Consider the following 26,210-nt stretch of genomic DNA (forward strand, 5'->3'; position numbering starts at 1 on the left):
GGTTTAAAACATACATTCATCTCAAGCTGTAGGAAAAGCTTATGCTCGCTAATCTCAATAATTACTCCACTTCTCCCCCATAGTGAGGAGCAGCCGTGCGATGGCAAGGTTTCCTTCCTCCATGGGACCCCTGCTCAGAGCAGGGATCAGAGATTGGCAAAAAATTCCCTCTTTAAAGAGGTACTGCTGGGAATGCTGGGTCAGATTCAATGGGATTGTTCTGGATTCAGAGTAGGATCTGCCCCAAACTCTTCCCACACGAGATGAGCATCTTTGATCCGAGAACAACGGGGCTGTTGGTGTCACTATAAGACCAGAAACATATGAAGTCATGAGGGATCAATAGGACTAAATCCTTTTCAAACTCCACAAGATCTTTTCAGACGCAGCAATGAGGGCGAGGATAAATTAAGCATCTCCAGTGTGGTATCAAGTGAACAATTAGCAGAGAAAAGCTGCCCATGAGGGCCTGATGGAGCAGAGCAAGGAGATTTTCTTCCCAGAGATGTCTGCTAGAAACAGCCTGAAACATTTCCATTTCTGTTGCCTTTTAATAGCAAGGTCAGCTCCTTTCTTCCTACCCTGACATCCTCCATCAGGGCCTCTTTCTGGGAACTCGCAGCAACACACCAGATGTCACTGAGAGACAGAAAAACAACCGGGGGCCAAACTGGGGCATTTCGCCACCGCCCTGAATCCCAAACCACACGGCGCCGGGCTCAGCAAGGAAGGGGAGCAGAGAGCATCCCCTCGGTGGCACCGCCAGCCCCCGGGCTGGGAAGGACCCCCTTCCTCCCAGGCATGAGTGGCCACCCTGCTCCTGCAAAAAGCCACATGACAGCAGCCCCACATGCCTCCAGGTTTCCCCCAGCAGTAACCGGCCACTAGAAATAATCTAAATATTTGCAGCCCAAAGGGGACTTGTTTTTTTTCCTATTTTTGCTTCGTGCTGGGTCTGAATGCATAGCACCCAGCACGGTTCCGCAGTGTTCCCGGCAGCCCCGACGGGCACCAGCGCACAAACACCCCCACTTGCTGGGGGACAGGGATCCTCACAGCGAGCTCCCTCACAGCCCCCACACTGCTGGCACCGGGGCAGCTCAGCCTCTACCTGCCCCTAGCAGCACGTTTCACAAGAAAACCAGAGCTGAGAGAGGAGAAGACCAACACCACTGCTCCAAGAAGAGGGTGCTAGCACCATAGGCAGGAGAAGGCCCCTTTTTTTAGGCAAAGAACACAGTTACTCCCAAGATTTCTGGAGGCTTTCTCAGGGCTGCACACCCCAGATGTGGAAACACCGTGCCAGCTGCTGCCCAGGGTGGCATGGATGAAGTAGGGAAGAAAAGAAACCACAGGACTTAAAAGAGAAAACCACCTACATTTGGTGATGCTATGTAGTCCTCTTCAAGCTTTCAGCTCAGGCAATGCTTTCAGGCTTCTTCCCTTTAGTACAAACCCTGAGACTAGAAATATTACCACCTTATTTAAAAAATAAATAGGTGAGGCCTAATCCCAGGATCCAAGGCTTAAAAATAAATAGCTTTGCATTAGCCCTAAAAATACAGCCATCTGCCCTCCACCACAAGGAGCAGAAGGAAGCAGAGCCCAGAGGGAGGGGAAAGGGGCAGGTGGGAGCTTTTATGAGTGCACAGGTGCCTCAGGTGAGGGTTCCCCAGGTGGAGAAGCTACCCTGGCATCCCCCTCCCAGGTGTGCTGCCGAGAGCAGGGGCTGCTGCCTGTTTTTGGGATTGGGCACAGCTCTGCCCACTGCTGTGCAACCCCTGCCTGCAAACAGCTCCCTGAGAACACCTTTGGGTACATTCCCACCTTTTGCTACACTGTGTGGGCAAGCACCCTGTGCCACCCACCTCGCCCAGGCTGGGGGCAGCCGAGGCAGCGGGTGATGGAGGGTCAGGGCTGGGGTCTCCTATCCCCCGGTCCCACTGCCCCTCTCCTCAGCAGGGGCAGGTCATCTCCATCCCTGCTAACCCCCTGCCTGGCCCACCCCAGGCTGCTTCAACAACACGGCTGCAGTCACCGGGACATCCCTGTGGGTCCCCCAGGGGATGGAGGGATAGCAAAAAGAAGGGAAAAAAAAAAAAAAATTCTTCAATCCTTCTGCCACCCATTGCACATATTTCCAGAGCCTCTATTTTTCCACATTAAAAGGGTCTGGAATAAATGTCACGTTGCAGCAGGTACCCACGAACAAAGCCACAAGTGCGGATGGCCACATCCACAAATTCTCTCCCCTGCTTTTCCAGGTTTTCTGGAGTGACCTTGGAAAAAGAGTGAGCCGTAGTTCTTGGTGTCACAGGCGATAACACGTTTGTCACCATTCAAACTGTCTGAAGGCTGCCCAGGTTTTATTTTATTGCATTTCTAGGTGTCACGAAGACGCAGCTGAATTACGTTGCCAATTCCTTCATAAAAAAAAAAAAAGTGACTTTGCTTTCCCTCCCTGCACCATGCTGGAGATCGGAGCTTGCAGGAGTGACTTGGATGTGTTCAACCCTTTTTTTTTTTTTTTTTTTTCAGGAGTGCAATAGCTCAAACTTGCAGGTGAAAGCCTTTGAGCACCTCGTCGCGACACGCTAATAAATAAAAATGCTTACTCGTCGCAGGAAGAAGCAGATACAGACTCCTGACATGTTTGCAAGCCCATAGCGAGTGTGTATGAATTCTGGCGAAGCGGCGCAGAGTTGAGCGGTGCCGGCGCGTGGCTGCGCGCCCCTGGGGTACCTCCCGCGGGGAGCCCCGCGGAGCCGCCCCGCGACCCCCGGCTCCTGCCTGGGTCCCCCCGTTTGCAGGCTGGGGAGTGCCCAAGGGGGGCGGCTCCAGCATCGCCCCCCGGCCTGACCCCGCGCCGCCGCTGTCTCACCCGCCGCAGCCAGAAGGTGACGCCGTCCGCCTGCAAATTGCTCCCAGCCCAATTAGGCGGCCGGTATCGGCTGCAATCACGGCTGCTGATAGAGATAAATAGGGAAGGCACTATCTGCCCAACAATAGTGGGTTTTTTTAAAAGGAAAAAAAAAAAAAAAAACTGGGGGGAAAAAAAAAAAAAACAATTGAACTTTTCATCAGCTGCTAATCATGATTTTTTTATTGCTTTGCTTAGCATTTTCTGGGGAATAAAACCTCAGAGGAGCCCAGTCTTTTGTGGAAAATGAAAGGGCATATAAAAAAATGAATGTACATGGATTCTAAATATTTCAGGTTGTATGACTTTGTGTTTGACCTTAGCAGAAGATGAACTAATCCTGCAATATAATAGACTTTCATAGAGATATGGAAAATGGCTGCTTTTTTATCTCGGTTGCCATGGGAACCATCAGAGAGAAGGCCTAGCTGAGATGCAATAGAAGGTTATTAAATGTGTGCTTGTGTATATTGGAAAAATACAGCTTTTTGTCATCTTGTGTCACTCATAGGTCTTTAATACGTAATGTTTAGGTTATTAATAAACTAACACAGGTCCATTTTTTACAGGGAACAACTGTGAATACAGCCATAAAAAAATTAGTACAAGTTGTACATTTGCAAAACTCCTGAGCATGGGCAGGGGCTGGCTGGGGCTGCTGCTTGTCTGCAACTTCCCACAAAAGTTTCTCTCCCTTTCCAGGCAGGGGAGGGATGAGCTTTGCTGGGCAGACAGAGGGGACTGGGACACTGTGGGTGTCCTGTCCCCAGCCTGGAATCTCACTGGCGCCCTGGGCTGGGGGTCCAGGACAGCACCGGGAACACAGGGCTGTGCTGTGGTGGTGTCAAATCAAATGCCCCTTGTTTGGTATCTGGGCACAGGCTCAGGCGCTGGCGGGGAAGGAAGGGGCGGGTGACAGCCGAGGGGACGAGTGTCCCCAGCTCTGGGTTGGGGCATCTTCTGTTCTGGAGTGGGGGGCTGCACAGTCATTTACTGTTACGCAGATGATTTTTTGGTAAACAAAAAAGAGAATGAAAAAGAAAACCTAGTGGGAAAGAAGAAAGGCAGGGAGGGAGAAAGTGAGAAAGAAAGAGAGAAGGAGAGACATAAAAAGTGAGAAAGTGAGAGAGAACGAGAGAGAGAAAGGGAGAGAGAGAAAGAGAAGAAAGAGGAGAAAGAAAGAAAAGAAAAAAGAAAAAAGAAAAAAGAAAAAAGAAAATAAAAAAGAAAGAAAAGGAAGGAAAAGGAAGGAAAAGAAAACCTGATACTGCCCTGAGCTGGAAGAGACAGACTTCACGCTAACTCCAGGAGTGAAGCAGGACTCCCTTTCTGTGGGGTTTATTTGTTTCTTTTTCTCCCCCAAGATCACCAGTTGCTCCCACAAATTTGAGCTGCCCCAGGTGCCCTGTTCCGTGTGTGGCTGGGATGTGGGGGGATCCCCCAGCACTGACGGGGAGGGCTGGAAGCTGGTCCCAGCCCCTGGGGGACCCAAGGGACTGGCTGGGGTCCATGGCCAGGCTGCCAGGATATGGGGGGACAAGCGCGGGGGGGGGGGGGGGGGGGGGGGGCGGGCACCGGGAGGTTTTACCAGACTGGTCCAGCTGGGGCCTGAGGCTGCCGAGGGCTGGGGCAGAACAGGCTGAGCCTGAGAGTGTCTTTCTGGGGGGGTCAGGGGTGCTGCACCGCAGTCGGGACTCAGCAGCTGCTCATGGGTGTGGGCAACTGCAACCGTGGGTGCAGGAGTGAGCGTGAGGGCGTGAGAGCAGGGTGCCTGGTGTGCCCAGGAGGATGCTCACGCCCCTTCCCCTCTCCCTACAAATCCATCGGCTACCCAGCGGAGCAATCCCAAATTTCCAAGCATGCTGCGTGGCAGCACCTTGCAGGGTGGGTTGCTGTCCCACCCGGGCTGGGGACAGGCAGGGGACACTCTCGTCACTCCACGGAGTCCACAGCAGAGACCTGCGTGTGCTAAGAGCCTCGGGGGTGTCCCAGGCCCGGGCGGGGGGCACCCCGCATGCACAGCAGCCCCGAGTCCATGCATACTAAGTAAAGCAAGGAATACATAGATTTTGCCTATCTGCCGATCAAACGCGGAGATCTGCTCTGGTAAATGATGCATTAGATGCGGTGGCTGTATTTGTTGTGTGAGTTTTGAAAGGGTTCCGATAATCTGGAAGAGAGAGATAAGGAACACCATTTATTCAGCAGCACTTTGGAACCAATTTTCAACCCTGTTCAACCCCATTCTCCAGCAGCCTCCAGGAGCCCAGGAGATAAGGATTGGGCTATTCATTATCTTCACAAGGAACAAAGATTAGCTAGCAGAGATGAAAAATTACCCCTGGATAGTAATAATAAGGAAGCGAACCTGGAGAGTTGCTGAGCCTATATTCTCCCTGCTGCTGGTGCTGCTTCTTCTCTTTTTAAATTCTCTCCCTCTCTTTTTTGTTGAATCAATATTGAAAAGGTTGGTTCTTTCTTTTTTTTTTTTTTTTTAAGGGGGGCAAAAAAAAAAAAAAAAAAAAAGAAAGCCTTCCCCACTGTCTATCATATTTTTCAATATGCAGAATATGGTTGTTACCGTGGAAGAGAGCAGAGCCCGGTCCCCCCTTCCTCCCAGACTTCCAGGTGACATCTTTAGTACGAAAGCTAAACAGCAGAGGAAAACATCCTTCTCTTCCAGCGGGCATGAGGGGAAAAATCGCAAACCCCCCCCCCGCCCCTCCGGCCCCAAATGCCTCTGGTGGCACTTGGGGGGCTGGTCCTGGCCCCGGGACAGCCCGGGACCGCCCGGCCGGGGAGCGGGCAGCAGCGCGGGGAGCCTCGGCTGGGCAGCCCTGCCCCTCCGCCGGTCTCAGCCCCCCGAGCTCCCGGCTCGGACACCCCCGTCTGTCCCCGCCTGGGGAAAAATCTGAAGGCTTCAAACCCCGCTTTTCCCGTAGTTTTTCCGTCTGAGCGACGGTCCCTCGTTTTAGAGTCGTTCCGTGCAGGGGCGATCCCGGGGCGCGGCGGGCGACAGCGTCTCCCTCTTCCTGGGCACAAGGGAAAAAAGACGGGGATATATATGCATGTATATATTTTAATACCGCATTCTTTTGTATTTTTTTCCCTTGCATAAATCTGGCGATGTATCTCCTCTCAGAGGATGAAGGGTAATACAGGAGGAGTAATTAAAACACTTACTTTGGAAATGGGCTGCGTGGGGCTGATAAGAATTATCTGCCGCATATCAAGGACCCTTTTTCCCCCGAACCATATCACAAAGACAGACAGAAAATGCCAGCAGAATAGGATATTCCCCCCCTTTTCCCCTGCTCACATTTTTACCTCCATTATGATGATAATTCCTCTCCCGCGAAACTTTTCTCCTTCCTTTCCTGAACCGTATTTCGTTCCCCCGCTCCCGCAGGGCCCCCGCCGGACGGTCCGGCCTTTGTCTCTCCATTAATATGGTTTTCCCGCAGCCGGGGGCGGGGGGTCTCGCCTGCTCCCCCCCAAGAATCGCGCCGCGCCCCGCGGCCCCCGCCACCCCATCCAGCCACCGGGCGCTCGGCGAGGGGATCCCCCCCGGCCCCCCCCCGCCCCGCACCGCCAGGGAGATGCCCAGCGGGTCAGGACTGCCCAGCCGGGGCTGGGGCGCGCAAACATTTCCAAAACGTTCGTTCTGGCTGAATTTCCTGGTGGTCTACGAGATAGGTATTTTACCGTTCCTTTCCTAGCTATACCAACGCCCCGTCGTACAACATCTGCTTGCGCCTCTGCCAGCTCCTCGGCCGCCTCTCCTGCCTGCAGGTGCACAGCCCCGAAGGCTGAGTTTGGGAAGGGAGAGGGGGGAAAAAGAACCACGAGGTTATACAAAAGCCAGGCTGGCCAATACCAGAAAAGAAAAATCCAAAAACCCCCAAACGTGCCCTTCACTAGGGAGCAAAAACAAAATTAATACGAATAGGAGTAATTCATACGAATAATTAGCCCTACGAGGCGGGTCCCCTCACCCCCCCTTCCCTGGGATCCGGTGAAGAAGCGAGCGGCTGGGCAGGGGCTGGGGCCGCGGCGCCGGTTTCCCAGCGCCGGGGATGTGAGTGTGTGTTGTTGGTGTAATATCAATTCATTTAAAATATGAAAGTCAAGTCGCGTAGACTGTGACAGCAACCGTAACAAAAGGTGCAAGCAACAGACAATGTGATGTGCTTGTACAGATATTGTAATGATGCAAATGAAGTGGAGGGGACGAGCTGCCTTATTATGTACATAAATACACAGTGGCTCGCTGTGCCATCCTTGAATGCAGGCGAGTGAGAGAGAGAAGGGGAGGGAAAGAAGGGAGAGAGGAAAAGAGAGGGAGGGAGGGAGGGAGGAAGGGAAGGGGGGAAGGAGGGAAGGGAGGAAAAAAAAAAAAAAAGGGCTCAGCTCGCAAACTGCTGCCAGTTTTCAGCAGCGCGCACCTCGGGCAGCCCCTCCGCCGTGCTGCGCGCACCCACCGCCCGCGGCAGAGCCGCCGCTCCCGGCGCAGGCAGGCGCGGGGAGGCTCCCTGCGGCCGGCGCCCCCTCCCCAGCCCGCCGAGCGGCCCCGCCGAGGAGGAGAACCGGCGCTTCCCAGGCACCGGGCGGAAAACTGAAAGAAAAACGAGGACGGGCGAAAGGCAAGGTAAGGGGATGCGGCTGCGCGGCTCTGCGCGGCCCGGGAGCTGCCGTACCGGCACAGCGGCTCCGCCGCCGCGCCCCCGGGGTGCGGGTCCCGCTGCTGGGGCGCATCGCTCGGGGCAGTTTCCCCCCGGGGACAAACCTGGCCGGGTTTTGTAAAGAACGAAAAAATGCCCCCAGCACGCCCGGACCCCCCCGGGCCGCCTCCTCCCTCCCGCCCGGCCGGGGCCGGGTCCGCGCTGAGCCCGGCTTAACGCCCGCCGGCGCGGGGGCTCCGCGGGCTCTGCCCGCTGGCTGGGGCGCACCCGCTGCGCTCCCCCGCACCCTCACCCTGCGGGGAGCGGGGCCGCCGGGCCGCGTTTGGGTTGGAGGTTTTCGTATTTGTGGGGTTTTGTTGGTTGTTGTTTTGGGTTTTTTGTTTTTTTTTTTTTTCCCCCTCCATTGTCACCGGGGTAATTATTTAAATCTCCATCTTGGAAAGTTGCATTTCACCCAGGGCGGCCAGGCAGACACTTCCCGGAGACAGGGTGTGCAGAGCCCCGCACCCCTCCCCGCAGCCCCATCCTATCTCCTCGCTCCTATTGTTGGTAGATTTGGGCATTAAAAACAAAAAAAAAAAAAAAAGAAGAAAGAAAGAAAAAAAAAAAGTATGTGAGGGTTTGTTCTGCCCCGGAAAGCCGGCAGGGCCCGGCCCCGCTCCCCCTGCACCTGCCTGCCGGGGAGTCCTCCCCGTCCCAGTCCCGTGCGGCAGCTTTACGGGGCTTTGCATGATTTAAAATTACCCAGCCACATCGGGGACCGGGCCGCTCCTTTCCGCGGGCTCTTTCACGCCCCTCTCCTCTTCTTTTTTTTTTTTTTTTTTTTTTTTTGTTGTTGTTGTATGTGCAAAGTTCCCCTCTTTATCCTCCTTTTGCTTTGGGGTGCTGAAGCTGGAAGGCAAGAAAAAAAAAAATTAAATAGAAGCAACCAGGAGCGGAGCCTGCCTGGATTTGAGGCGATTTCAATAAGAAAAGCGATTTCACTAAGGGGGGTGCGGGTTTCGGTCGCGGGGATTGTTGTCCCCCAGAGCACGGAGCATCTTTATTAAACGCAACTATTTTTTTTTTTCCCTCGGAAGTCTAAACTCCGGCCTGGTTCAAGCCCCGCGGCTCGCAGGGGAAAGGCAGCCGGGGGCGGCGGGGAGCGGCCGGGGCCGGGCGTGAGACGAGCCCCGCTCCGGGCTCGGTCCCTCCCCAGCGAAGTTTTGCCTGCGGAGAAACAAATCAAACCTGCGGGATCGGCCTCTTCCCTCCCTCCTGCACAGCTGCGCCCGAAATAACCTTGCAAGGAAAGGGAAAAAAAAAAAAAAAAAATTAAAGCAAGCTCCCGCGAACGAAATCTTTCCTGGCAGCGCCTAAAAAAATGTTTATACCTTTTTCTGGACAAAGCCGTGCGTGTGCGACATCCCCCCCCCACGCGTTTTTCTTGGGGAACTTGCACAAAAGGCGTTTTTGTGGGCAGGCTGGGGGCGACGTGAGGCTTTTCCTCCCCTTTATTCGCAGCCGAACGAGCCGGGGGGCTGCGGGCGAATTGCGGACAAAGCGCAGGTGAAGGCGGGAGGCTGGGACAGCGGGTTCCCACCTCTGCGGGATGGGGGGATAGCGAGGAGGCTCCTACAGTATTTAAAAAAAAAAAAAATAATTAAGCATTCTGTGATTTATTCCCCGAGCCGTCTCTCTTTTCTTTTTTTTTTTTTTTTTAATGCGGCTTAAATAGGGTCTTGCGGTTAAGAGGTAACTGTGTCATTTTATAACCCTATTAGCAGCCATTAATACGTGCTAGTAACGCAGGACTGGGGGGGGCGGGGGAGAAGAAAAGCGAAGCGGAGACAAGATCAGAGGGAGGAAAACACCGAAAAAAAGACAGAAAGCAAGAATTTTCCCTCCCCAAAAAATCACACCCAAGGAAATAAACCCCGGGGGGGTGGGGGTGATGCTCGCCGCGGCCGGTGCTGCCCCGGGGGGGTCGCGGGGCTCCTACCTGCGGGCGGGAGCCGCTCGCACCGGCCGGCCGGTCCCTCCACCTGCGGCGGCCCCGGCGGGCGGGGGGGTCGGGGCGGTACAGCCCCCAGCCCCCTCCCCGTCGGCGGGCAGCCGCCCTCCCCGGCCCGCCCCGGGGCTCGCAGGCCGGCAGCAGGGCGGCCCGGCGCTTCTCTCCCTCTTTTTCTTTCTTTTCACGGAGTTTTTCCTGCCTTCCCTGCTTGCGGCCGCCGCGGGTTGCACTTCGCAGCGGGGGGGGGGCGATGCAGGGCCGCCCCGGAAGGTCTCGACCCCCGGGTCTCCGTTCACCGGGTGGCGGGAGGGAGCGTGGCCCCTGGGGGGGGCCGGCGGCTCCCCGGGGAGGGGGGTGTCTGGAGAAAAGTGCCCTGAGGGCTGCGGATCCCACCCAGCCCAGCCCCATTTGCTCAGGTACACTTTTTCCCAGGTTCAAGCACCCAGGATCGGGGGGGAAAAAAAAAAAAAAAAAAAAGGTAAAAGAGGAAGAAACCCCATTCCGGGCGTGTAAATAAATAGTCTGTGTGCGCGGCCGGGGGGATTTGTTTTCTGCCTTCGCCTCTGTCCGGGCATAGGCGTCAACTCCATCACATGGCGCTACTAACTGTTGCTAAAACATGTTGTCGTCTCCCCCCTCCCTTAACGATATGACATCACTTGTCAATCAAATCAAAATAACCAGTTGTGCTTTCAGATCTGAGAAAGCTCCCTTATTAAAAAAGAAAAAAAAATCAACGGCAATAACAATATTAAGTTAATAAAGTGCAGCCCGTTATGTCGAGGAAAAAATGAAAAAAGAAGGGGGGAAAAAAAAAAAGGAGAAAAGAAGGGAAAAGGGGGTTTGGAAGGAGCGGGGTGAGGGAGCAGGGCGCGTCCCGGGCCCGGCCGGACCCTCTCCCCGGAGGCTTGGCAGAAAATTGAGGGGAAAGCTGCTTAAGCAGCCGTGTGAAGCGGGCTGCAGAGCGGAGCGGAGCCAGCGCGGGCTGCCGGGGCTCCCGGTGGGGGAATTAATTCAATTACAAACCCCGGCCGTGCCGCCGGGGCATCGAGCGGTCGAGACCGCAGCCGGTTCGCTAAACGCAGGCAGCGGGGACGGGACACGGCGGGGAGGAAAAATAAAATAAAATAAAGTGAAATCCTGCGAGCCGGCTGGCTAGGAAATCTCCCAGCTCAAGCACAGGAATTAAACCGGTCCCTCAGCAGAAACCGTTCGTTCCTGCTGGAGGGGTCATTTCTTTTACAAAGGGCTTTAACCGGGGGGTGCAGCCCGCAGGAGCTGGGGGCGAGGCGCGGCGCCGGCCGCAGTGCCAGCAGCCCGGCGGCGGGGAGGGGGCCGCCGGGGCGGGGGGGTGGGCGCCGGGGCGGGGGCCCGGCCGGAGCCGCCGCCACTGCCCGCTCGGCCCTTTTGTTTTGCTTCGCCTGCCGGGTAACCCGAGACGGGGGCTTCAGGGAGCCCCGGCCGGGCAGCGCCGGGGTCTGCCTCGCCATAAATCAAGCCGCCTGATTAATCTTTACAATTTGTCTTTTAAAACAAACACGAACGAATTATCAGCTCGTTAACTGCGATTTTATCACCTGCCTAAAACAAACAGCCCACCCCAACTCCCCCCCGCCCCCCCCCAAAAAAAAAAATCGTGGCCCCGTGCTGATGGCAGGCGGGTAATAATTAAAACATCCATATTAATTAATAAGGGCGTAGCGAGGCGCTGGATTTCGCCGCCGGCGGGGAGTCGGAGCCGGCGGGGCTGGGGTGATCCCGGCTGCGGCGGGAGGGACCCCCCGGGCACGGTGTGTGCCCCGGCAGCCTCCGGGCTGTGGGGAGAACGAGGCGCCGAGGGGACCTACCTGCAACTCCCGGGTTTATGTTATACTTACCCTTCTTTCAAAAAAACAAAAAAATAAATCCGTTTTGGGGGGTATTTGGGTGGTTTTGGTGCATGTAGAAAGCAAATAGCTTCGGAGAATGAAGCCGGATTTTTAGAAAGCTCGCTTGGTTCTCTCTCTGCCTTTTAACTTTCCTTTTTCTTTTCTTTTTTTTTTTTTTTTTGCTTTGTTTCCCTTTCCTCCCTGGCATCTCCGGCCTAAGGCTCCCGGGGACGCTCCGCCGGGGGCAGCGGCCTCGCAGCGCAGGGGGCACTTGCCCTGCCGAGCCCCGGTCCCTCTCCCCCCACCCCCCCCAAAGCCCGGCCCAGCGCCTGGCCCCGGCCTGCCCGGGCCAACCAGCCCGTCCCGGGAGAAGCGGCTCCACCGCCCCTTCCGCGCTCCGCAGCCGACCGAGGAGCTGCCGCCCGCCCCGCCGCTTGCGACCCTCCCCATCCCCCGGCGGCGGGAGGGGGCGAGGGGCGCCGCGGTCCCGGCGCCGCCGCACAGCTCCGAGGGCGGGGGGGGGCAGCGGGGCAACCCGGGCTTCGGGTGCGGGAGGCCGGCGGAGGAAAGGATGCGGGGAGCGGGGGGAGAGCAATGCCGGCTCCCCCTGCCCGGCCCCCGCTTCCCCGCCCCGCCGGGCTGCGCTGCGGGTCCCCCCGGGGGGCCGCGCTGGGGGTCCCCTGGGGGGGGGGTTTGGGGGAAGGAACTAGGGGGGGGGGGAATAGTTAGGGAGGGAGCCCCGTGTCGCTCGGGCCAGACGGGCTCCGCAGCGAGGAAAGGGAGTTTTATTATTATTACCGTCATCATTATTATTATTATTGTTATTATATAAAAAAAAAAAAAGTTCATTTCCTGGCGAATTTGGCAGTGACGGGTGACGTCAGAGCCCCGGCGTCGTAGTGACTGGGGCGGCCGGGCCGGGGGAGGCTGGCTCCGGCTCCCAGCCCCCAGCGCTGCCCGCCGGGGGGGCGGCTCTCGGGGCAGCAGCACCCCCGGGGCCGCGCCGCTCCCCCCCGGCACCCCGCGGCCCGGCACAGCCCGACGGGCTCCCGCGCCCCTGCCCCGGCCGCGCCGTCGGGCTGGAGCCGCGGCCGCTGCCCGGCGGGCGGAGGGGCCGCTCTACGCCCCCCCCGCCCCGCTCCCCGGGTGAGGGGCAGTTTCCTCGCCCCGCGTCCAGCTCCGGGGTTTCGGGGACCGCGGGGAGCGTTTCCCTCTGCCCCCCGAAAGCAGCGGCTGAGGAGTGGGAGGGCAACGCCTGGGAAACGGGACCTGCAGCAGCGCCCGGCCGCGCTCCGTGGGGTTGGTTGTGACTGTTTCCCATGATTATTATTATTTTCCGCCCCAAAAGCGAACGGGGTGGAAGCACCTTTTGGGGTGGCCGAGCCCGACCCGCGCCCCGGCTGCTGCCAAGCCCCGCCGCGAACTCCGCCGGCAACGCCTGTTGAGTCGGGCCGCGCCGCTCCTCCCCGGCCCACAGCACACAAATAATTGCAGATATTAAAACTTTGGGGTTTGGGGGGTTTTGTCGGTTTAGGTTTTTTTTTTTTAAATAGGGTGGGAAAAGGGGAAAAAAACGGGGTTGCGGTGCCGCAGCCCCATCGGGGAGGCTGTCGCCGGTCCCCAAGCGCCCTCCTGCCCCGGCCCGGCTCAGCTCAGCTCGGCTCCCTGGGCCTGGCCGTTCGCGGCCGCAGCCGCCAGCGAGCCCCAGGCCGGGCCTGGCCCCGGGGAGCCGGGCAGGATCCGTCCCGGCCCCGCAGCCTGCCCGGCGCGGCCCTGCTGCCGGGGCCCTCCTCGCCCTGACGCTCCCCGGGGCCGGCGCGCAGCCTCGCATTTATTTGTTTTTAATTTGTTTTTTCTCCCCGATTCAATTATTTCAAACTAACGTGATGGGAACGACCACGTTGGGGTTCGTCCCGCTCACGGCTGCGGTGCCAAATTTAGGGGATTTTAACGTATTTACCTCCCCGGTGCCGACTTCCACCCCCCCTCCCCAGGCCCGGGCATCCCGGTGGCGGCGCTGGGAGCCGCGGTTCCGCGGCCGGGCAGTACCCGGTGGAGCCGGCCCCAACGCCGAGCCCTTCCCGCACTCCATCCTCGCTCACCCGCCCCGGCTCCCCCTCCCCTCCGCATCCCCCCACACCCCGGCGGGACCCCCTTATTTTGCCGTCCCCGCCCCGCAGGGGCGTGCAGAGCCCGGGCGGGGAAAGCCCCCACGGCGCTGCCGGGCTAGGATGCTGCGGGCGGGGGGAAGGGGGGGGGGCGGAGGAGGAGGGTGGGGGGGGTCTGCGCCGCGCTCCCCCCCCCCCCCCCCCCGGCGGGCTCCGTTTGGGGCCGGGGGTGCGGTTGGGGGCGGTGTGGGGCGGCGGGATTGGCTGGCCCGGCCGCCGGCCCTGCTCGCCCCGGCCCGTCTGCGGCGCCGCGGCCAGCTGGCGCCAGCGCTCATATAGGATGCGCGGGGATGGGACCGAGCCGGCCAGAGCAGCGGCTTTGCCATCTGAGTAACACCCTCCAGCCAGCCTCCTCTCCTCCTCCCGCGCTCGCTCTGCCTTTCCCCCCCCTCTCCCTCCTCGCTTTTTTTTTTTTTTTTTGGCCTTTTTTTCCTCCCCCCCCCCCCCCCCCCCCTTCCTTTCTCCCCCTCTTGCGGCACTCGCATCCTCCGAGCAGGATCCATCACCACCCCGGGTAAGTGTGGGGCGCGGGGGGGCCGCCGCGCCGCTGCCAGGGCGCACTCGCTGCTTTCGCTAAACACCCTTTTCCCCCCTCTTCTCCTTCTCTTTCCCCTCCCCACCCCCCCTTTCTCCCCCTCTTTTTCCTTTTGTGTCAGTCGGAGTTCTTGCTAGGACTACGCTATATTAGATCTGCCGTTCTTCCTTTTTTACCCCGCTTTTGAAGCCAGCTGGAAAAACTCCTGTTGACGTTTGTAGCGAGAGCGGGGGGAAAAAAAAAAAAAAAAAGAAAAAAGGAAGCTTTTTTCTTTTTCTTTTTTTTTTTTTTTTTTTCTTTTGGTAAAGAGTTTGAAATGGGATCTCTGTTTATTTTGTGGGGCAATGAGCAGGGAGGGCGCAAGGCGAGGACTTTGGGGGAGAGGATATTTTTGGAAGGGGGGAGGGGCTCCGCTTCCCCCTCCCCATCCCTTTACCGCTGGGAAAACAACCCGGTGGGGAGCCGGCGCGGCGGGGAGCGCACCCCGGGGCTGCCGAGCCGCTCACCCGCTCGTCTCTCCCCGCAGGTGCTGCCCCGGCGCCTCCCGGACCTGCCTCCGCCACTCGCCCGCCGACAGAGGGACACGCCGGCCTCGGGGACCCCCCCACCCTTCCGAGGGCGCACTCCGCTCTCCCGGCGGTTTTCTTTTGAAGAAAAGTCCCCCCATCGCCTCTAACGCCGACAGATACCCCCCGAGCAGCAGCAGCACCGCCAGGCCCCACCCCCGCACCGAGCGCCGCTCGCTCCCGGCCTGGGGGCGGGTGGGAGGGGAGGCCCGAGGCCATGGAGGTGGCCACCGACCAGCCTCGCTGGATGGCCCACCACGCCGTGCTCAACGGGCAGCACCCAGAGAGCCACCACCCCGGGCTGGCTCACAACTACATGGAACCAGCGCAGCTCCTACCTCCGGATGAAGTCGACGTCTTCTTCAACCACCTGGACTCCCAGGGCAACCCCTACTACGCCAACTCCGCCCATGCCCGGGCCAGGGTCTCCTACAGCCAGGCGCACGGTAAATCCGCACCCCCGGCCCCTTTTTCCATCCCCCCACCCCGGTGCGGGCCGTCCTGAGTGGGGCGAGGAGTTTCACTCGGGGGCCGCTTCGGAGTGGCAGAGCCGGGGGGGAAAGGAGATTTGAGGAAAGGGGATGGAAAGGGAGGCACGGGTGGATATTAACCCTGGAGATAACCGAGGACTGGCGGAGGGGAGGGAAAGCGAGGGGGGGGAGGTGAAAGAGGAAGGGGAAATAGTGTGCGCACAGGCGAAAACTTCTCAGACACGGCTACTTCCCGGATGCAAAATACAAACCGATTCCGATCGGCGATGGATTTTATTTGGGGGTGTTTTTAGGAGCCGGAGAGAGTACGCCGCAGCAGCTCGGAAGGGAGAGCAGAAAGGGGTTTGCTGCCGACTCCCAGGGGTGGGGAGGGAGGAAAGGGGGTCGCTCTTTCTGCTTGGGCTGGCCCGTGTCTCTCCCCCGGAGGGCGAAGAGGCCGGTCTGGCGGCCCTTTGTCCGGGTTGTGAGATCCCTGCCCGTGGCCGGCTGCCCGGGCCGGGTTGTGGGGGGCTCCCCAGCGCCGAGCCGCCCCGCGCTGATCCCAAACGCTCTTGTGTCCCCGCAGCCCGCCTGGCCGGGGGTCAGATGTGCCGGCCTCACCTCATCCACAGCCCCGGCATCCCTTGGCTGGACAGCAGCAAGGCGGCACTGTCCGCCCACCACCACAACCCCTGGACCGTCAACCCCTTCACCAAGACGCCCCTGCACCCCTCGGCGGCCGGCGCGCCCGGGGCCATCTCGGTGTACCCCGGCAGCAGCACGTCCAGCACCGCCTCTGTCTCCTCGCTCACCCCGGCCTCGCACTCCGGCTCCCACCTCTTCGGCTTCCCCCCGACCCCTCCCAAGGAGGTGTCCCCGGACCCCAACTCCACCAGCGCCGCCTCCCCGTCATCCTCGGCCGGGGCCCGGCCGGAGGACAAAGACAGCATCAAGTACCAAGTGTCGCTGGCGGAGGGGATGAAGATGGAGAGCGCCAGCCCGCTGCGGAGCAGCCTCACCAGCATGGGGGCGCAGCCCTCCACCCACCACCCCATCCCCACCTACCCCTCCTACGTGCCGGCCGCCCACGACTACAGCAGCAGCCTCTTCCACCCCGGCAGCTTCCTGGGGGGCCCCGCGTCCAGCTTCACCCCCAAGCCGCGGAGCAAGGCCCGATCCTGTTCGGGTAAGCGTTGCCCCCCCCGGGGCCGGCTCTGCCCCCGGCTCTGCCCTGCCGTGCTGCCGGGGGAGGGCTCTTTGGGTTTTTGGGGGGTTGGGGGCTGAGCTTGCAGGCTGCTGCGGAGGGGCAGGTGGCTGCGGGGTCCCGCTTTTGGGGGGGTTTTAAACGGAGGGGGGTGGAGCTCGTACCAGGGTTCTGGGGGTGCCACTGCGTCCCCAGCGGCTGCCGGGCCGGCGGGCAGTGGCCCCGGGGCACTCAGACCCCGGGGAGCAGTGCAGGGCGAGCCGGCCGAGCGAGTGTTCCAAAGAGGGATTTATTGGAGGAAAAAAAGTCGCCCGCGGAGAAAAAGCAGCCCCTGGCTGGCCTCGGCCACCCGAGGGGCTCAGGCCCGATCGCATCTCCCAAGGCAGTAAAACCCCCCACGGATCACACGTGGGGGACTTTGTAGCGATGGGTATTTCTCCCTCAATATTTTTCCACGTCTCCTCATTAATACGAACCAAGGCCCCAGCACAGGATGAAAGCGAAACTTCCCCGGCCGGTCCGCTTCACATGGCAGGGGCCTTATTTCCTTCACATTTTACAGGAGCAAAAGTTCAAATATAGTTTACATACCAGTGCGAGAGACTAAGGTGTCTAGTCATCGCTAACTTACTCCAGCCTAACTTTAACTAGAAAATAGTCCGGTTTTTTTTTCCCTTTCCCCTGAACCAGACATCTCTGCTCCCAAACTCCTGACCGCAGACCTTTCCCGTGTTCACAAACCCCTCCTTGCATTTTTCCCTGAAAGTGCAGTCCAAAATCAGCAGATTAGGTGATGGACAAAGTTTTGATCCCGCTTTGAAATCAAACTAGTTGTACAACTAGGCAGATGATTTAAGACAATTTGTGTAATTTTACTAACCTTCCTGGTTTAACATCCTCAGCAATGGAAGGAGACGAACTGTGGTATATCGGGACTGGATTTAGCAGCCCTTTAAAAATAAATGACTAGATACGCGCGTGTGTGTGTATTCTTATCTATCACTGCGCATACACGCTTGTGAATACACTGCATGTATTTATTTTTAAAGTAGACAATAATTCAGAAATGTTCTCTTAAGAGTTTTGCAACAAAAATATCAGCTATTTTACAAGCGCATCAGCTCCGTTTCAAACGGCTCCTCTGAGGGGGAAAAATGCACCTTTCCCTTCCCGTATTGAAATGCAGTTGCTACTGTGTAGATGTATTTTCTAGTAGTGCAGAGGTGGAAAGTAAAGGCAATTAGCAGTCCCAGCCTCCCGACTTTGGGGAAACAGATTCAGGACCCAGGTCTCCGAACATAAAGGGATCTCGAGTAGCTTTTTTATTTTTGTCCTGTAGTTGCTGATGATTTTATTAGATGGGGGAAGTAAGGAGCTTTTTTTTTTTTGTTGTTTTGTTTTACGGGTTGTTTTTTTTCTGTAAGGGAGCCCCCCTGTGCAAGGAACTGGGGAAAGTTCGTGACCACTCAGTGTTTTTGTAGGAAAACTAAGACTCACGACACGACGACTCCTGCAGCTTCCTGCCCTAGGAGGGACAAAAGCTACAAATGCAGCGCCGCAGAGCTCCCCTCATTTTTCACTCTAGACTGTGTTGTTTAAAAGCCACCCACTCCCTAGATTAAAGGAGACACAAGCCCCGCTGAACTCAACATGGCCTGCTTCAGTTATTAGCAAAAAGAATTTCCTCTCAAGTTAAATACTGTAGGATTTGCATAAACTATATTAAGAGAGATTTCTATATTAAGCAGACCTGCCCTCGAACCATTGGAGGCAAATGAACTTTTAGCAGAGAGCTTTCTGAGGCAGAAACCAGTATCTAGGAGTTACATGCTGGGTTTCAATAGAGCCACTCTACAATGCCACGTTTCCCACGTTGTGCTACTAAAACTAATAATGAAGCAGTAATAAGGTAAACTGCTCCCTACCAAATCCAAACTACTGTTGAAAAATCACAGAAACAGAAAAGAACTCAAAGCCTGTTTTTTACGGTAATTTCCAGAGTGCTTGCTGAAACTGAACTTTTTCAAAGATCAGCATTAACAGCGTTTTTCTGCCTTTAGAACAAAATCGTAACGGAGCCTTTGGCATTCTGTACCCATTCCCAGTCTGCTCGGCTTTACTTTCTCATCCCGTAACATTTGTGACAAAAAAGAAAGCGCAGAATGGGAGGGAGGTCTTTTTTGCTTAGATTTAATTGTAGAAAACCCCTTCCTTGGACCCTCTCTTGAACGTGTCGTGTGTTCGCAGGTGTGTGTGTTTGTGCACGTGTACCTGTGCGGTTGTGGCAGGAGAACAGGGGATGTAACCGTGGGAGTGCAATAGATACGGGAGGGGAGCGGTGCCCAGCGCAGATTAAGGGAGTTCTCGTTACTGAAACGATAACTTCCATCTGACACAATAAGAGTGTCACTCTTTCTCACCTTGCAGAGAGAGCTGCCTATTTCTGATCATGACATAAAATACTCACTGAAGTCTGGGTGATCTCGAAAGGCTGAGCTCCCTGCTGCATGTGCTGTAGATGTCACTGCTGTCTGATTGTGCTTGAATTAACACACTGTTTTGACTTCTGGAAAATGCCTAAAGGACAATGCAAAAAGCTTTTGTGAATTTGTTTTTAAAGAAAGAAATCCGGTTTCTTCGTGTTTCCATTTAGAAGGCAGAGAGTGTGTGAACTGTGGAGCAACTGCCACCCCTCTCTGGAGAAGAGACGGCACCGGGCATTACCTGTGTAACGCCTGCGGGCTCTACCACAAAATGAACGGTCAAAACCGACCTCTCATTAAACCTAAGCGAAGGCTGGTAGGTGTCTCTGTTTCTCCTGGGTTTGGGGGTGAATTAGGCAAAGGGACCACACGCAGGCACAGGGCAAATGTGTCTCGGAGCCGAGCTGTGCGGTGCTCGGGGCTCAGTCACGGCGGGGTCACTGCCGCGCCTCGGGGCGGGTCTCCCGGCGCAGACCACCTCGGCCCATCCCAGCCTCCCTGCCGCGCACCCTGCATGCGGGGTATCGTGTATCCCTCTCTCCGTTGATCCTTGGATGACAGCTTTTCATTTAATTCCTCGTTTATTTGGCCTCTTGGGATGTTTTGGGCACATACTGGGAGCGAAAGGGTTATGAGCATGAATGTCCTCCACCGTGTACTAAAAAAAAAAAGTTCCAGCTCCAAAAAGCAAAACAGATCAGATGAGTCAAAGCTACTGCTCCCTACTTAATAATTATTTGTATAAAAGCCATGAAGTAATTTTCACTCTTATATTCTCTGGCAATATGAATATTGGTTCCCTCCCCAGACAATCCCCTACTGTTTTTAAAAAAAAAAAAAAAAATCCTATTATTTTTCCATGGAGTCACCTATACTTTGTATTTTCATTTGAGTGATTTAAAAAAAAATGTCCTTTCTAAGCTCCTGGTAGTAGTTTCCTATCCGGATATCTGTACGTTAAAGATAAGGAAACTTTGTGTATCTGTTTCCTGACTCTAAAAGCATTAGAGGGTTTCTATAGGCAAGCCTTGCCAGTCATGCTTGCTGTTTTGAAATTTCTAATACACTCTACTCCACAAATAATGCGTAAAATGCTAAGAATAATAAATATATTTTTTGGAGCTTTGTGATTTATGGTGCCTAAGTCTCTCAGCTATTCGTGGGCACGTTTCAATGAGGTTTGGAGAGCAGAAAATTGGCATTACTGCTCTAACACTGGGATGGGATACAGAAGATTTCTGTCGTGAGTCAGAATTTCAACTATGCAAGCTTCTTAATGACTTGCCTTCTAAAGTGACTGACATATAGAAAAATGTTAAGACAACAGTGTAACATTATCGTCTCTCAGGCTCAAGTGCTTTCCAGTCTGAATGGGACAGGCCATGGAGTTAAGCAGCATAGTTGAGTATCAGTAAGCCATCTCAAATATGCAAACATAGGTCTCCACCTTCCAGTGTGTTGGGAGACTGTTATACTTAGCTCACTGTGAGGGGTCTGGGGGGCACTAGAGACATTTTTTAGTGTAGTTGTTTTAATGTTTTCTTTTAATTGATTTACAGCTTTGTTTATTGCCCCTTTTTCCACTGTAGTTTGCTTGTTTGCGGGGGAGAAGAGATGGCCATCTTTGGGAATTTGTTCATCTGACATGCAATAGCAAAGTGATCATATTAATAATGTCAGTGTTTGGACGTCTGGCATTAATTGTGTTTGGGTTGCATGAGTGTACTTGCAGTAGGGGGTACCCCCTCTTTCTGCCTTTGGCCTGTTCTCACAGGCAAGTAAGGGACTGAAATATATGAGTCTCCGAGGGCCTGATGCTTGCCTTAAGCTGCCGAGCGTCCCTGGCTTTGGGAGAGTTACAGAGGGCCATGGCGTAAATCGGGAGCAAGTGAGAACAGACACCGGGGCGCCTCTGCTGCCAGCAGTGTCAGGGGAGCACCCGAGTCCCCCTCTGGGCACCCACCGCTCCGCTCCGGGACATTAACGTGAGCTTCACCCTGTGAGCTGCACCCCATGGGTCTGGGTGGGTGATTGCAAAAATATCCAGGGAGCAAGGCCCCGGGGAAATTACCCCGATTGAAATGCGGATTGATACGCATTAGAAAGAAAACTCCCGCTCATTTAGGAAAAGAAAATACTGAGTCCTCAGCATTAATCCAATTGCACAAAATGATTGTATTTTGACCACTTCCAGGGGCAGGGTTGAAGCTTTCTAATGCAAAATTATTTCCCAAAATATGGGGGGTGCAATCAGTCCGTCCATAACGATACCACGCTTGCACAAAGAAGGTATTATTGTGGGGTGGGCGAGACAAGGGCCCATCCAGAAATTACTGGCTGCCTGCTGTTCTACTTTTCCTGTTCTTGTTTTGGGAGGTGGGTAAATGTTTGGGCATTTTTCTTTCCCCCCACCTTGGTTTTAGCAGAACAGTAGTTTTAGGAAAGGGTGGTGGATTTTTTTTTTTTTTTTTTCTTTTAAGACAGTTGTTTGAGGGCTTGTCAGCCAAGGAACTGAGTAGGGACAGAGGCAGCAGACGGGTCAGCGGAATCATTGCTGCAAGGCATGAAATTTGGTTTGCTAAATATTTAAAGAAAGTTGGAGCCGGTTTTGTTTTCTCCCTTTCACTTGTAAATGGAAACTGAATTTTCAGTGATGGCTCTGATAAATACTGCACCCAGTTAAGTAATGCAGTTGGCTTTCTTTTGTGTCCATCTTTAAAGGGCCAGAGTAGGGGTAAAAATCACATTCTTTAAGATCATTCCCTCTTTTCAAACCCAGTCCCAACACTGGCAGAAACTAAATTGGTCCGTTAAAAAAAAAAAGGGCAAATACATTTTCATGATGCATTCTAGAATCTTGAAAAGGGAAAACCTGAACAAATCAGATGGTGTTTCCGTCTAAAATTTTTGTTTGTGAAGTTAGAGATGCATTGTTTCTCTCCTTACTTCCCCTGCATGCACGGTGCTACGGAGCTTGAAGCCGCAGTCCGCACAGGAGAATACTCGAATTTAAACAAAAACCTAATGGCCACAAACTGTAAAACTGACAGGGCCCTGACGCTCTGTAAAATTTTACTGACTAGTTCTGCCCCACCTAAATATTGAGTTCAACTCGACCTTTCTCATGATCTCCCTCCTGCTGATACATTTTTTTAAATTTTCTTTTTCTTTTGGTTAGTCAGCGGCTAGGAGAGCAGGGACTTGTTGTGCCAACTGTCAGACAACCACCACGACCTTATGGCGACGTAATGCAAACGGGGACCCAGTTTGTAATGCCTGCGGACTCTACTATAAATTGCACAATGTGAGTATTTACTCATCTCATGTGTCGCTGCTTGCCTAGCTGGGATTGATGTCTTAACTGCATGGTGTACACTAGGCTTTTATTGGTTTCAGGGGTTTGGTTGTTGTTTTATTCCTTCCCCCGTCTCTAAGGTTCCCCTGGGAAGTGACAGCCATTCTTTGTCAGCATAGTGATGCTAAGTTCAGTGACATTACAATGTATTAGCTTGGCTTCTAACGCTTGGGCAAATCAGGCAAAATAGAGCTACCACACTTGGTTTTAACTAAGCGTGTTTTGTGTGCCATTTCCCTCCAGAAACACAGGCCATTTGGAATGGGCTCTGTGCAAAAATTAATCCTGATGGGGCACCTCCTTTTTTATTTTTTAAAATGTTTTTAAGATATATTTTTATATATTTAGATATGTTTTAAAATTATATCTAAGGCTTTGTTTTATCCTATTAAAAAAAAAAAAAAATCCTAAGCAGGAATAACTTGACCACATGTTGGAACATTTTTTAAACTGTAAGTAACAAGAGGTTACCGGTACAAGATTGCTCATGTCTTAGGACTGAATTTGGGTCAACTTGTGCCTCCTAGTTTGATCTCTTTTATTAGGAAATGAATGAGGACTGAGGGTAAGCCTACGGGAAAGAGTCATCAGCTGCCAAATTCAGTTCAATTTGTTTTTCATGTCTAGGGGTTTTTTTTGTGTGTGGTTTTATTAAACAAATCAATATAAACAAGTTCTGCAGAGAGAAACACCATTTTTTTTGGCCAGAAAAAGGTCTCCATCCAGGAAAAACACATGGGGGCTGTCCAAATATTTTCATTTTTGCACAATAAGGTCATTTTGTCTGCATGAGCCTGATTTTCTCATTTCTTGCAGGTGAACAGGCCTCTGACCATGAAAAAGGAAGGAATTCAGACCAGGAATAGGAAAATGTCCAACAAATCAAAGAAAAGCAAGAAAGGCTCCGAGTGTTTTGAGGAACTGTCCAAGTGCATGCAGGAGAAATCGTCTCCCTTCAGCGCTGCTGCCCTTGCCAGCCACATGGCACCCATGGGGCATTTGCCACCTTTCAGCCACTCTGGACACATCCTACCAACACCTACCCCCATCCACCCATCTTCCAGCATCTCATTTGGACATCCACACCCATCCAGCATGGTTACAGCCATGGGATAGAACCCGATGACCAAGAGACCCACCCAGAGATTAAGAACATGGGGCTTTGCCTAAGATGACACCAAGTAAGAAAACATTCTGCCAAGAGGAGAATGTGGGGATGGCAAAGGGGGATCTTTGCTCCCGTGTGATTTAACTCTTAACGCTGGACTGAAACCTTGCAAATGATGGGTCTTCTGCAGAAACATGTAGTGGTGCCTGTAATGCACTTTGCCCCCTCAGGTATAAGGAAAAAGAACTCACCTGTTCGATACTTAATGGTCCAGCAGGAAGCAAAAGGTGGCAGAAGCTGAAGGAAAAGGCTTGGAACTGGCTTTCCTTTCTCTCTTTGTTATTACTGTGAATATTGTAAAGAGATATAAGCAGCCTCCCAGGATGGAATCGGCTCACTGGAAGCTAGACATGCTGGATTTCTATCACGGACTTTGTTTGGGATGAGGAAAAAAGAAAAAGGAAAAAAAAAAAAAAAAGGAAAAAAAGAAAAGGACATCTTTATAAAAACATAATTTTTAAAATTAAATCAGACACAAAATCATATTTATTTTGCTCTTGTTTTCCACAAAAAGCCTCAACCCCTCTGCATGTTTTTGTGCTGTTGTTTGCAATGGCTACCCTGCAAGAAAAACCTGCCTTCAAAACAAGGGGTGAGGGGGGGACATATTCAGCAGCCCCTTGGATTAGCTCCATCTATCTACGATACCAAAATATCTACTAGGATGGGGGAAGAGATCGGGGGGCAGGGGGAACAAAGCAAAAATGTAGCCGTAATACGGGATTTTAATGTGCCCAAGGTGGTGGTTATTTTGACACAATTTCTTAATTCTTTTCTCTAACATGAAAGATTTATTTTAAAAAAACCACCCCCTCTCCCAACTCCCCTATTATTCCTCAAAACAGACAGCTAGATCAGACAAGCTGTTGGGGAGAAAAAACTCTCGGAAAGGTAATCCTGCACTAGCAAGGGGTGAGGTACAGGCATTTACCAGACTGTGTCACGGCTAACTTCTAGCAGAGTAGAAACCATCACAGGGCATAAAAACATCCAACTTGCAGACTTCAGAGGTTGAAGCATTTTGTTCTGTTGTGTTGGCAGCTGTCGCTTAAAAATGCAGATTAGCTGCTTGGGTAAACTTAGGGCAGTGTGGCACCCCGTCCACGCGCAGCCCCCAGCCCGTGTGCTGTCTCAGGCGTCCAGGCCCCGGTGGACTTCCCAGGGAGGAAGGGCAGAAATGAGGCTGAGAGCACTGGAGAGGGGAAAGAGAGAGACAATCAGTTTGAGCTTCACACATCCGTCAAATCCCAGACACAGTGACAGCTGATGAGACGAGGGAAAGCATCGTTCTAAGGGGAACGTCCGTTTTCCGTAGCTTATTTTATATGAAAAATAAAAAGCAAAAGAAGAAAATTTAACTCTCCCATTATTAAACCATATTGTACGTAAATGACCGAAAACAAAGCTATTTCCAATGTGAAGTGTATTCTATTGATTGTTATGATCTGATGCCTCTCGTGAACACAAGCTCCAGTATAACATACAATGTACATATTTAGCTATACTTCTGATGAAAATACCCCAATGAACAAAGGGGTTTGATAATGTAAACCACGTAAGCTTAACTCTGTGACAAGCTTTTTATTTTATTTTTTTTTAATTTTTAACTTTTTTGTTGTTGGGGTTTTTCTTTTTTTTTTGGATCAAGCCAATTGTATCTTTACTGCAAGTCCTGCTTTAAAGAAAAAAAACAACAAAACATAAAAATGGATGTACGTTAATTTTTTTTCTAAACATGTAATTGAAATATTTAATAATGAATTAAGAACCAAGCAGCCATGAAAATCCTGCTTTCCTCCTTTTTCTGGTCTGCGTAGGCATATAGGTGCACTTTGTAAAGAAGTGGAAATAAACAGGAAACTAAATTGGTTGGGAGAAATCATAAGAATTTTTAATCTACTGAGGTAAAAAATTGGGTCCTTTTTACCTTTTACAATGGTACAGTTGTACATTATTTGTACCCAACTCAAATTTCTGTAGGATTTGGGCAGGGGGGCGGGGAAGGGATGTGGGTGGAAGACAGGGATTACTGATACAGTTGACAAAGTGCAATATATTGTCAGTCACTGCAGCATAGAGAACAGCAGTCGAGATTTAAATTATTTTGTACTTGTATCAGCATAAAAAAATTCTTCAGTATTTTCTGGTTTTATTTTAATTTTTATTTTGCTTATTTTTGGATTAGTGAACTAAGTTATTGTTAATTATGTACAACATGTTTATATATTGTCTGTAAAAAGTGTATGCTTTCCTCATATTCCTTCAAGGTGAATATTGCTAAGAATAATAAAATACCTTTTTTGTGAAAGTACCTGTGCCCAGCTCCATGTCATCATAAAGGCTGCTTTTAATAGGGAGAGAAGAAAAATTATCGTTGTCATTGTTGCCAGTAGAATTATTAGCTTAAACTTTATGCAGAGCGGTCTATAGATATTTCAAAAACCTACCAGGCTAGGGCAAAAAAAGTAGGTGAATGATTTAGTATGAAAAGCACAGGTACAAAAGCTCATTCTCTAGTGTTGTTTTGGGGTGACAAGGTCACGCAGTTAAGTGTGCTGAAGTTTCTAAACCAGTTTAAAATCTAAGGCAGCAGTCACATTGCAGATGATGAACAGCTTTTTTTTGGTTTTTTTTTGTTTGGTTTTTTTTTGAGGGTGGTTGTTTTTTTTGAAAAGTGTTTGGATAAATATTTTTCAATTAAAAACAAGTTTTAAAATCACTGTAAATGCAGAAAAGCAGCTAGCTGCCTTGCCAGGTTTCAAGGCAGGGCCTGTATGAGACCGGGCAAAGTTCTCAGT

At 53.1% G+C, this 26,210-nt stretch overlaps 2 protein-coding genes across 7 annotated transcripts; one reads left to right on the forward strand and one right to left on the reverse strand.

Annotated features, from left to right (window-relative positions):
• Positions 1 to 3,416: 3,416 nt before the first annotated feature.
• Positions 3,417 to 15,161, reverse strand: LOC141947569 (uncharacterized). 3 transcript variants are annotated; one of them, XM_074878758.1, is made up of 6 exons: positions 15,071 to 15,161; positions 8,347 to 9,216; positions 6,626 to 6,729; positions 5,847 to 5,952; positions 5,502 to 5,569; positions 3,417 to 5,090 (listed from the first exon to the last, which is right to left on the reverse strand). In XM_074878758.1, the coding sequence occupies exons 2-6, from the start codon at positions 8,354 to 8,356 to the stop codon at positions 4,713 to 4,715; spliced, it is 666 nt and encodes a 221-aa protein (XP_074734859.1). In that variant the 5' UTR covers positions 8,357 to 9,216; positions 15,071 to 15,161; the 3' UTR covers positions 3,417 to 4,712. The 3 variants fall into 3 exon arrangements, with proteins under 3 accessions (XP_074734859.1, XP_074734860.1, XP_074734861.1); XM_074878759.1 differs by lacking the exon at positions 15,071 to 15,161 and adding an exon at positions 11,473 to 11,698; XM_074878760.1 differs by lacking the exon at positions 5,502 to 5,569.
• Positions 7,103 to 25,723, forward strand: GATA2 (GATA binding protein 2). Of its 4 annotated transcripts, none has more exons than XM_074878755.1 (6): positions 7,103 to 7,568; positions 14,693 to 15,178; positions 15,789 to 16,388; positions 19,027 to 19,205; positions 22,068 to 22,193; positions 23,061 to 25,723. In XM_074878755.1, the coding sequence occupies exons 2-6, from the start codon at positions 14,950 to 14,952 to the stop codon at positions 23,358 to 23,360; spliced, it is 1,434 nt and encodes a 477-aa protein (XP_074734856.1). In that variant the 5' UTR covers positions 7,103 to 7,568; positions 14,693 to 14,949; the 3' UTR covers positions 23,361 to 25,723. The 4 variants fall into 4 exon arrangements, with proteins under 4 accessions (XP_074734856.1, XP_074734857.1, XP_074734855.1 ...); XM_074878756.1 differs by lacking the exon at positions 7,103 to 7,568 and adding an exon at positions 12,630 to 12,762; XM_074878754.1 differs by lacking the exon at positions 7,103 to 7,568 and adding an exon at positions 14,077 to 14,145.
• Positions 25,724 to 26,210: the final 487 nt, after the last annotated feature.

Source organism: Strix uralensis, chromosome 10, assembly GCF_047716275.1.
Source record: "Strix uralensis isolate ZFMK-TIS-50842 chromosome 10, bStrUra1, whole genome shotgun sequence".
In the NCBI taxonomy this organism is placed as follows: domain Eukaryota; kingdom Metazoa; phylum Chordata; class Aves; order Strigiformes; family Strigidae; genus Strix; species Strix uralensis.

Bases quoted from the DNA above. Each gene is read 5' to 3' on its own strand.
- LOC141947569 (XM_074878758.1), bottom strand. The intron at 5,953-6,625 runs GTAAAATACCTA...CCTTGTGCCCAG, and splicing joins GTATAGCTAGGAAAGGAACG to GAAGAGGGAGACGCTGTCGC. The intron at 5,091-5,501 runs GTAACAACCATA...TCTCTCTTCCAG, and splicing joins GGGCTCTGCTCTCTTCCACG to ATTATCGGAACCCTTTCAAA.
- GATA2 (XM_074878755.1), top strand. From the start codon at position 14,950: ATGGAGGTGGCCACCGACCAGCCTCGCTGGATGGCCCACCACGCCGTG. The intron at 15,179-15,788 runs GTAAATCCGCAC...GTGTCCCCGCAG, and splicing joins CTCCTACAGCCAGGCGCACG to CCCGCCTGGCCGGGGGTCAG. The intron at 19,206-22,067 runs GTAGGTGTCTCT...TCTTTTGGTTAG, and splicing joins TTAAACCTAAGCGAAGGCTG to TCAGCGGCTAGGAGAGCAGG.